The 11,776-nt window shown below is 45.0% G+C and overlaps 1 protein-coding gene across 1 annotated transcript in view; it reads right to left on the bottom strand.

Moving 5' to 3' along the window:
- WASF3 (WAS protein family, member 3) overlaps positions 1–11,776 on the bottom strand; it is a 52,967-nt gene that overhangs the window by 12,984 nt on the left and 28,207 nt on the right. Inside the window, exons 3-4 of the mRNA XM_006831929.1 lie at positions 10,276–10,429; positions 6,790–6,907 (exon numbers count right to left, since the gene is read on the bottom strand). Of these exons, the coding sequence (XP_006831992.1) occupies positions 6,790–6,907; positions 10,276–10,429 (272 nt within the window). The remainder of the gene's footprint in view (positions 1–6,789; positions 6,908–10,275; positions 10,430–11,776) is intronic.

The following is an 11,776-nucleotide window of genomic DNA, read 5'->3' as shown; positions in this document are numbered from 1 at the left end:
TTATTCCATCAATTCCTGGTGCCTTGTTCTTTGCCAGTTCCTTCAATGCACCTTGGACTTCCTCCTTCAGTATCATTGGCTCTTGATCATATGCTGCTACCACTTTGAAACGGCTGAACATCAACCATTTCCTTTTGGCACAGTGACTCTGTGTATTCCTTCCATCTTCTCTTGAGGCTTTACACATCATTTAATAATTTGCCCAGAGAATCCTTCAATAACAAAAGTCGAGGCTGAATTTTTCTTCAGTTCCCTCAGCTTGACAAATGCTAAGCGTGTTCTTCCTTTTTGGTTTTCTGACTCCAGATCTTTGCACATTTCATTGTAATATTTGGCTTTACCTTCTCAAGCTGATGTTTGAAAATTTCTGTTCAGCTCTTGGACCTCCTCATTTCTTCCATTTGCTTTAGCATCTCTATGCTGGAGAGCAAGTTTCAGTGTCTCTTCTGACATCCATTTTGACCTTTTCCTTCTTTCTTGTCTTCTCAATGACTTTTTGCTTTCTTCACGTATGATGTTCTTGATGTCATCCCACAACTCTTCTAGTCGTCGGTCTTTAGTGTTTAATGTATCAAATCTGTTCTTCAGAAGATCTTTAAATTCAGTTGGGATCTATTCAAGGTCATATATTGGCTCTCATGGACTTGTTTCCATGTTCTTCAGCTTCAGTCTGAATTTGCTTATGAGCAATTGATGGTGTGTTACACAGTCTGCCCCGGCCTTGTTTTCACTGATGATATGGAGCTTTTCCACCGTCTCTTTACACAGATGTAGTCAATTTGATTTCTATGTATTCTATCTGGTGAGGTCCATGTGTATAGTCATCTCTTATACTGTCTAAAGAAGGTACTTGAAATGAACAAATCATTGATTTTTCAGAAGATTGGTGGCTCAAGCTCACTAGCTGCTCCTTGGAAACCCTATACAGGGTCGCTATGGGTCAGAATCGACTTGACGGCACTTAACCACAATAACATCATTAACCCACTGTGCCACCAGGGCTCCTGTTGTTGCTGTTAAGTGCCATCATGTTGGTTCTATCTCATAGTGACCCTGTATAGGGTTTCTGAGGACCAGCTGGTGGGTTTGAACTGCTGACCTTACTGTTCAAATTGACTTTTCGGACCAGTGAATTACCCTGCAGTGCCACACCAGAATTCCCCTGGTACACAGAGTTAAAAAACAAAGACAAAGACAACAAACCCCCACAACAAGCAAACACACTGCTACCAAGGCAATAGTGAGTCACAGTGACCTACCCGGGGTTCCCAGACTGGACAATCTCTACCAGAGCAGACAGGCACATCGTTCTCCCTCAGAACGGCTGATGACTTTGAACCACCCACCTTAAGGTTAGCTGCCCAATGGCTGACCTGCAGCGCCACATGGTGGTGGTGGTCATGGTGGTGGTGTGCTGTGGGGTCACTTCCAATTCATCGTGACCCTATATAGGGTACCTGAGGCTATAACCCTTTATGGGAGCTCGAACTGCCAACCTTAGGGTTAACAGCCTAATGTCTTACCACTGCCCACATGGTACACTCAATAAGTACTTCATGAAATGACCAAGCTTGTCACCAGGGCTACAAGAACTGAGAGTTCTTACTGTGTGCCACACTGAGGGAAACACCACTGAAATGAATGTCATCTGCCTCTGTCACAATCGTGGTCCGGGGGGAGGTGACACACTGAGGGGGACACCACAGAGATACATGTCATCTACTTCTGTCACACTCGTGGTCCGGGGGGAGGTGACAAACTGGTAACATGCAAACACATGACCATGAGACACGGCCTGATCTGGGAGCCTGGGGAGGGGGTCAGGCTCTGTAGTGGACTACACGGCTTCGGAAAAGAATGGCGGGTCAGGAGAGGGAGGAGAACGTGGAAGGGCACAGAGGAGGAAGTCAGTGGTCAGTGGAAAGCATGACCAGCCCAAGAGAAGGTCACGAAGGCCATGTTAAAAAATGCTGTTCTTTTCTGAGACACCTTGGGAAAACATTGAAGAATGTCTGACAAGATGGTCAGGGCTGACGCAAGGAGAAAGCATCTGCCTAGATGATTCTACTACTTAAAAGTGGGAAAGAGTGGGGACATGTTTTCAGAGGTAGTTGGGCATGAAGATAGCCACATAGTTAACATGGATATGAAGGAACCTGAGCTGGACTGCAGTTCAAACCTACCATCCTCTCCACCGGAGAAAAGATGAAGCTTTCTGCTCCCCTAAGACTTACAGCCTCGGAACCCCATACAGGGTCTCTAACCGACTCAATGGCACACCACCATCAACCAATAAGGGTATGAAAGTAGGTGTCATGCAAACTGTACTTGTTTTCTGGCTTGTAAAAAATAGTAATTATTGTCAAGGGTAGAAGCTGGTTGGTCTTTTAAGGGCGGGAGGCATTAAAACTCATATTCCTTTGGAGGCAGCAATTCAAATGCTAGGAATTCATTCTGAAGAAATGCCAGCCACGTGGGTATGACCATATGGGTACCAGGATGCCCACAAATGCACTGCAGTAGTGTAATTGTAAAAATTGGGATACAGTTTAATTATCATGGATATGGTAACGGGTAAAAGCTACATCAGGCATCTGAACCTGGGAGTACTACTCAACTAATTAAAAAGATCTTTAATGAGGTATATGGGTACCTCATATACCTAAAACAGTCATGTGTAGCGTAATTCTATTTGTATCAAAATATCTGGTAAAATGTGTGCTAATGTATTAATGACCACTTTAAAGGTCTAAAGGGGAGCACTGGAGATGTGAGGAGAAGTACTGGACTGTTAACTGCAAGGTTGGTGGTTCAAGCCCACCAGCCACTCCCAGGGACAACAATAAGGTTTTCTGCTCTTGTATAGATTTACAAACTCGGAAAATCCTACACAGGGGCACTATGAGTTGGAATCAACTTGATGGAACCTAACAAGAACAAATTCTAAAAGGATATATACCAAACTGCTGCTACTAACAATGTTTGAGAGAAAGACCTGGCTGTCGGCTTCCAAAAAGATGGCAGCCTAGGAAACCCTATAGCAGTTCTCCTCTGTTACACCAGGGGGCGCTGTGAGTGGATGATATATGAGAGTATATATGAGTATATAGTGACACAATAGATGACAGCCTAGGAAACCGTGTGGGCAGTTCTCCTCTGTTACACCAGGGGGCGCTGTGAGTGGATGATCTATGAGAGTATATACGAGTATATAGTGACACAATAGATGACAGCCTAGGAAACCCTGTAGGGCAGTTCTCTGTTACACCAGGGGGCGCTGTCAGTGGATGATATATGAGAGTATATATGAGTATATAGTGACACAATAGATGACAGCCTAGGAAACCCTGTGGGGCAGTTCTCCTCCGTTACACCAGGGGGTGCTGTGAGTGGATGATCTATAAGAGTATATATGAGTATATAGTGACACAATAGATGACAGCCTAGGAAACCCTGTAGGGCAGTTCTCCTCTGTTACACCAGGGGGTGCTGTGAGTGGATGATCTATAAGTGTATATAGGGAGTCCAGGTGTGGCTGCAGGATAATGCACTGAACTGCAAGTTCAGTTTGAACCTCAAGGTATGTGGTTCAAACCCACCAGCTGCTCCTTAGAAATGCCATAGTCACTATGTGTCTGAACTGACTCGATGCCACTTAACAACAACAAATATACAGTGCCACAACAGATGGCAGCCTCTAGAGTTCTGCTGTCACACGGGGGTGCTGTGAGTTGAAACCGACTGGATGGCACTCAGCATTAGCAGCAGTTCCTTCTGAGGGGAGAGCGTCTTAATGGCCTTGGCTTTCATGGACTGTTGGGGCAGTCAGTCTTAGAACCCAAAGGGCCAGAAAGAGGGGCAGGGCGACATGGGAAGATGTCACGTGATTGACACAGATGATTAAAAACCTCTATAATAAATAATCCAATAATTCTCACCCTTACTTCTAAAAGAAATATAAACTGACATATGAATGAGGGTACTTCAAAAAGTTCATGGAAACATCATTCCTTTAGCTTTCAATTTCACTTTTCCACAAACTGTCTGAAGCCCCCTTGTATTTAAGGACTTAGTGACAACTTCCTACAACTTTCATGACAATGGCTCAGTCCCCAAATTGATCAGTCAACATGGGTTCCTACCCCCAACACACACACACACGTGAACTCAATATGACAAAATGCTAACAGCGATGAACTGATGAAAGTAATGAACGGGCGCTCAGCCACACTGGCCGACAGTCACACCCTAGGCATTACCCACAGCTCACTACCCCAGGCTGACTGCATCTGTTTCTGCTGAGAATGCCCCCCAGTTGTTAAGTGCCCCATTCTCATCCGCCTGCCATCCCTCTAGCATCCCCTCCCCACACGTACACAAACACGCATACATAATGTGCACACAAGCACACACACGTTCGGGAACATGTACCCACACACATGCACACGTGTACAAGTAAACAAGATCCCCCTTTAGATGGCAGAATAAACAACGGAGGCCTGCCTGCATGCCCCTCACCACACCCCACACCACCCACCCCTCTCCCGGCACCCCGGAGCCCTGGTGGGACGCTGTAGGATAAGCACTGGACAATAATTTAGGGTGGTTTGAGGTGCAAGATCGGTGGTTCAAACTAACCAGCTGCTCCTCAGGAAATCCTATATAAGGTCACAATGAGTCAGAACCCACTTGACGGCACTAAACTCTAGCACCGCACCCCACACTTTCCCTACAATGCTCACCTGCACGACGGCTCCTATTCCTGCACGACGGCTCCTATTGATAATTGCACGTCCGTGTCACTATCGTTTATTTGTATGTTTGCTGGGGGCGGGATTTGGCCAGTACGCTATGTCCCTCATTAGACTGAACCCCAGGGATCCTGTCTTTTTCACCTCCATTTATCCAGCATATTTCGAAGGCCTTCCAAAGAGACGCATTATACAAATGCCTTCAGATAAGGAAAAAGGAATTCTCATCTGAATCTGGTGCGTTTGTAGCGGATGTAATGAGACAAAACAGCCGAGGAAATGACAAATCCGTTTGGATACTCAACGATGACAGATACGTTAAGACTTTTTCCCCGAGAGCACTGGCAGAAAATGAAATATGTTTACCAAAAGTATTATTTAGATCTCGGGCAACCTGGAAGGCTTTAAGTGGACAAGAAAGTTTGCAAGGGGAAAAATTTCCAAAGCCGAGCGTTTATTTTGTTTCTATAAGAAGGTTGGAGGCTTACAACCAACATGGCTTTGAACATCTGTTTCTTGTCCATCTGAGATACTACTATCTTTCTTTTCTTCACTTTGATATGTTCCCCAATTTTCTGAGATCTCCCCAGCCCGTCAGTACCACGATGAGAATATGAAGAGTCAGTCCTCTGGACCTGTCCCTAAAATCCGCTAGTACTGTCTGTTCTCAGTCCCTGTTATCAGTCGGTTCTGACGCATAGTAACCCTGTATAGGGTTTCCAAGGAGCAGCTGGTAGATTGGAACTGATGATCTGTTAGTCAGGTTACCCTGCAGCACTACACCAGGATCCATTCTGCCTCATAGCAATGCTTTATAGGGGTCCCTTAGCTGTAAGTCTTCACAGGAGCAGATAGTCTCATCTGTCTCCCATGGAGTGGCTTGTGGATTTGAACTGCCAACCTTGCAGCTAACAGTTCGGTGATTTTCCTAAAGTGCCACCAGGGCTCTCGCACCATCAACGAATCCCAATCAAAGCTGAAATGTCATTTGTGGTTTTATAATGTGCCCTTCACTACCCCAAGTCTGATTGCTCAACAGTAGCAAATGGGAACTTCTCATGTAGTCGTTAGAGACACGGCCGAGTGCTGGTTCTGAGAGCCCCAGTCAAAGGTGTCCGTAAACGGCGTAAAAGCAAAGCTGAGCCGAAGCCCAGACCATTTCCTCCACCCCAGATCCTCTCTCATGGTCAGATACATCTCACCACCTGAAGGCCATCAACCCACAGAATGTCAAGCATTTGTCTGAACCAAAGCACTCTAGTGTTGGCCGTGAAAACGATGCGGTTATTTTAAAGACGAGTTTCCATATAAAAATCTGAACAGAAACCTGCATTTAGAGGATTAACTTCCCAGTACCTTGAGTCTAAGCTCTGGGCCGCAAAGAGACAATTGCTACAGAAGTCAACCTATGAAGAGGTGGCTTGTTCGTAGCAAACTACACCTGGAGCACTAATGGTCTGCCTTCGAATCTGGGTTCTTCTTCTCATGGCTCGTCCACCATCTTCGGTAACAACACTCCCTAACCTGCAGCTCACCTGTGTTACACCACCAGACGAGGCTCATCTCAACGAGGTCTTAATGACAGCCCAATAATTGCTGTTGTCAAGTGCCGTCAAGTCAGTTCCAACTCACAGCGACCCTGTACAGGATTCCAAGGAGCAGCCGGGTTTGAACCGCTGACCTTGTGATGCGCAGTCCAGTGCTGATCCTACAACACCACATCAGGTGTCCATAACCCAACAACTAAGCCCATTAAAAAGATGAGAGCAGACAGTTATCCAATCTGTGGGAATGTGGCAGGAGAAACATTTTGACACACAGACGTGTGATCTTCAACTGCAACTTTTGTTAAAGCCAAGGGAGGGTGTACTGTGTTATACAGAATGGTCAGGGTCTTCCCGTGTGCAACATCGCCTCTGAGAGAACGTCCCTAACCATAACAACTCCATCGTTTAGACACAGCGCCCACCAGCTTGAACTCCGAACACGAATCCATTCGCACATCAACAGGCACATTTCCCACAATAGAATCCTTTACCTTCTGTCGCCTTTTCTCTTTCCTTTTGTCTTCTGTGTCCTGGAGCATTTTTTCTTTCCAGAGGTCAAAGAAATAGGATGGGTCAGTATAGAATTTCAGCCCATCCTTCTTGTCATCTCTACAAATCAATGGACAAGTCAGACACGAGAACATGGTCAGGTATTTACAGACAGGGTTCAATATTTGTTTGATTTTAGCTCAACTGTAAATTAATCTGAGGAGCCCTAGTGGCTCTGTGGGATCAGCGTTGGACCAACCAGAAAGTTGGTCATTCAAATCTACCAACTATCTGACTCTGGGACAACGACAAGGCTGTCTTCTCCATTTAGAGATTTACAGCCTTGGAAACCCTACACAGGGTCTCTATGAGTCAGAATCGACTCGATGGCAGTGAGTTTGGTTTTGTAAATTAATTCCAGGTACAGAGACAGTGCCAAACCAGGGTATTTAAAGTATCTTATCCAGCTGTGCCTCGGAAACCCCTATACAGGGTCGCTATGAGTCAGAACCGACTCGACAGCACATAACAACAACAAATACATCACTAAAATCTCTCTCGAATTTCCTTATGTGAAAAATATGAAAAAACGTAAGATCAGTAACCTGTTTTAAGGTATCAGTTGAAACCTACTCTCATAAACTGAGAATTAAATAACCCACAACTGCTCTGAAAATCCTAAGATGGCTCTTACGTAGCCATGCTTTAGGATCTCAGTTGTTTTCAGCAATGTTTTGTTTATTTCAACAGGGGGCCAGACATGGAGGTGGATGGATTGTTAGACGCAAACTTCCACTTCCGCTCTGGAACGCTGACTAGGGTAAGAACGAAGAAGGACCCTGCCCCTTTCCTCAGTCACACTTGGCCGACATCTAGAAAGTCAGTCAGGAAAGAAGCAAAATGTTCATGTGACTAGACAAAAGCATGACCTACTAGTATTTCCAAAGTGGAAGTGGCCCCAGGACAGAAAGCACTCATGTTGGGGTCATTACATTCACTGGGGCTGCCAGTGTGATGGTGGACTCAAAACTGTCCATGTCTTCATCGAACTTATTTATCATAAAATTAATAATGATGTAGGAGATAACAAATCCAAAGTTGTATTGATTTGAGTAGTAATCAATATTGAATCTCAAAATCAACTTTGAAAGGACCAATACACTCCATGAGACTTTCTGCTCCCACAAAGATTCACAGCCTCGGAAACCCTATACAGGATCGCTATGAGTCGGAACTGATTCCACGGCACATAACAACCACATACAGTCCAAGGAATCCTGGTGTGGCGCTGTGGGCTAATGCATCAGACTGCAAAGTTGTTTTAACTGCAAGGTCGGTGGTTCAAGCTCACCAGCTGCTCCCTTGGAAACCCTACATAAGGCGGCTATGGGTCAGAATCGACTTGACGGCACTTCACAACAACAGCATACACTCCATGTTATGCAAAGTGTTAAAAAGTCTTTGGCCTGCATCAAGGAAGAAGAGCACAAGCTGAACGTGGGACCCTAGCCAGAGAAGCAGCAACACCAGAGATTGAGGCAGAGATGAGGACATGGAGAGAGGGAGCAGCTGAGGACACTAGATTGATGGAAAGAGAAAGGCTGTGTGTTGGCGGCCAGGAGGCAGGCTTGCAGAATGTGTCCTTTGGTTGTTTAAACGATTCCTGGGTCGTTCTTTTTGTTTTCGCTTTTGTACATTACAGAAAAAAAAAGGGGGGTGTGTAGGGGGTTGTTTCTTGATAAAAGAAACAATCTATGCTGGTTTTGGGGGTGGAAGAAATGACACATGCACTAGAGTATACACACGCATTGACATGGGTGATGGGGCAGGCAATGTACCACTGGAGGGTGTTTGGCAGAGGAAAGATGGGGTGAGGAGAGACACAGGGAAGAATGCAGTGGTGGAGTGAATAGAGGTAGATGCTGTTAACTGTTGGTGCAGGGGGTATGGGGGAATTGTAACTATGTACTGAAGCATAGTATGCGATTAGTTGAATGTAAAACTGATGATCTGCTCTGTAAACCTTCACTCAATTCACAATAAAAAGTTAAAAAAAAACAGTCTTTGGTCTGTATAGTACCACCTGGGAGAAGTCGAACCTTTACCTTTCAAATTAGTATTTATAAGTCATTCAAGGCACCAAAGGAACCCCCCTGCCACAGGGTTGATGCCAACTCATAGAGACATCCTACGGGACAGAGTGGAAGGGCCCCGCAGCGTTTCCGAGACTGTAAATCTTCATGGAGGCACTTTTCTCTCTTGGTGAGTCTGAACCACCAACACTGCACTGAGCAGCCCAGAGCTTAACCCGCGGTGACACCAGGGCTCCTTTTAAAGCACAAAGAGGAAGAACAATCAGTTGGGTATAAGAAAGTGTCTATGCCTAATTATTGAGGGGGAAACTCTATTCCTCCTCTAAGTTTCTGTTGTATCAGTTACTGTTACTCAGTTTCTGTTACTCAGTCCTACTTTCCTGCAGGGGCTCTTCTGAAAACCACTAACAAAGACGTGAAACTGACCAAACACTTCACCTTGTAATTGATCTAAAATCCTTCTTGCTTTCTCGTTCTTTCCTAATTATTAAGCAGCCTGTATTATAAAAATCCTGTAATGCAACTGCTTTGAAAAAAACAGAGGTTTTTCCTCCTGATACTAAACCCATGAAACCAAACTGGCTGCCATTACGTCGTTTCTGACTCACACCCACCTGAGGGGACAGAGTAGAACTGCCCCAAAGGCATTCTGCGGTTGTCAATCTCCTGGAAGTAGACAGCCACATCGTTCTTACACAGAGCAACTGGTGAGTTTGAACCGTTGACCTTGAGGTTAGCAGTCCAAGGATTACTCCACTGAGCATGGACTACATAAGTGTTTTCATATTTTCTTGCTTAAAAACCCCTAACTATGCTGAAAACACTTTTCTGTGAATTACACGACAGAATTCCCGCAGCGCTGAAATGCAGAGGCAGACTTTTCTAAGTGAATTAATGCAGTTCCTTGAAAGCTGACTGCCGGTTGACCGTACACACTGCTATATAATCCACTCCCCAGAAGACAACGTTCTTGAAAAGTTCAGCTTAGAGCTCATGCTTCTGTGGGAGGGTGTTTCCAGACTTAGAAATACTATGTTGTTGTTGTATAAATGCTGTTGAGTCGATTCCGACCCATAGTGACCCTGTACAGGGTTTCTGAGGCTGTAAATCTTTATGGGAGCAGAAAGCCTCATCTTTCTCCCGCGGAACTGCTGGTAGTTTCGAACTGCCAACCTTGCTAATTCTGTGACAAGTTACACCCTGATAGTTGTTTTCTCACACAAAAGGTGGGGATGGGGGGCGGTGGATTATTAATTCTACAATCCAGTGAAAAAACACTCAAAGATGTTTCAGGGCAACCCATGTGAAGCTCCCAGAACTATCCAGCTCCCTTCAACTCCTGCCTTGGGTGAGGCCTGTGGGGGGTGGGGGTAGGGGGAGGCCAGGACTGCATACCTGTAGGGTGTCAGGATGTTCAGGGGGGGTGGTTTCTCACTCTGATTGTAGATGTCAGCCACGGGATTGGGGACGCTGCTCTTGGACACCACCTGCTGGTCTTGCACGGTAGAGCTTTTGAAGGCTTTCTTCATGTTGATGTCCTGAAGTGATACTGTTGAGAGATAAATTCCCCCCGCGCCCCCACAAGCTGAGTTCCAAGAGGGCTTCCCAGAGTTCATGGGAAAATGGAATTGAAGGATAACAGCATTCTTCCACAAACGTTTTAAAGACCCCCTTGTATATGGAAACGTCCTTAACTGTTGAGAAGTATGTACAATTTGCCCCCTCATGACGCACATCTCCTGGTGTAACCAAATACTGCTCTGAATGTGCACAGCACATAGGTTTCTTCCCTGTTACCAACAACAGTTATGTCTAGGAAACGAGGGGAAAATCCTATCTTTCCTTCTCTTAGGGGCACCTAAACATTTCAGTGAGCCATTCATGATTTAAATCTTACTTCTCAGAAATGACAGGAAGACAGGTGTACATAGATCAGGCAAGTAAATGTACAGATTGCCGTCTCCTGGAAAGCAAACCATTCCAAGAGCTTCTCTCGTTTCAATTCTAACACACACGGAAAGCTCTCCTGGCAGGAATGCACGATAATAACACTTCGAGTTTTTCTGACACGAACAGTACGGAAGGTCTCGTCCCAAAAGCTCAGCAGCAGCAGCATCCAGACCAAATGACACTGAACAGACGGATCCGCTCTCGGGCCGGGAAGTCATTTCTCTTACTAGTCCGACACTTGATGTTTCACTCATTCATCCATCTCAGCTTTACACCAACTGTTTGAGGCAGGCAAACAGGAACTAATAGCCCACTAGAGCAGGGAGGCCAAGAGTCACAATGTGAAGTAACCCTTCTAGAACCATCGCAAAACAAAACATGCAGGCCCAAACCCATTTCCTGATTGCATGCTTTTCTCATTATGCCAACCATGCCAAAGGAAGTAACAGGGTAAGATCCTGACTGGGAAAGGATTGTGGGGTTTGAGATGCGCTGCAAAATTTCATACAATGTAATCTATAGATGAACTTTGTCCAGTGTGAGATGTATCACGCCCTCAAATCGCAAAAGCCAACAGAAAAACGGCTGGAGGAAGAATATTACCACGATCACTGCGAGCCCAACCTGCAGTGAACGGTTAAGATGTTGAGTTCCTTTATCCAAATAGAGCAAGTGGCAATTTCAATGTTCTTTCTTTTTTTAAATATGAGACACATTTTTAGAAGTCAGCTGAAACAGAGAACATCTGGAACTTCTACAAATTGTTGGCTAAGTTGGCCAAGAGGATTCATTGTGGCTAGTCCATCTCACTGTGCTACATTTTGCTAAATTTCTAATTTGCAAATTTAATTTTCACCTTTAAGAAAAGAAGAAAGTATAAGCAAATGTCTCTCTCTTTTTAAATTAAAAGGGATGAATTCCATAAATAACTACAGTTTAACAAAAT

This window comes from Chrysochloris asiatica, unplaced genomic scaffold, assembly GCF_000296735.1.
Source record: "Chrysochloris asiatica unplaced genomic scaffold, ChrAsi1.0 scaffold00005, whole genome shotgun sequence".
NCBI classification, from domain to species: Eukaryota; Metazoa; Chordata; class Mammalia; order Afrosoricida; family Chrysochloridae; genus Chrysochloris; species Chrysochloris asiatica.
This window is presented reverse-complemented; position numbering and strand designations above follow the sequence as displayed.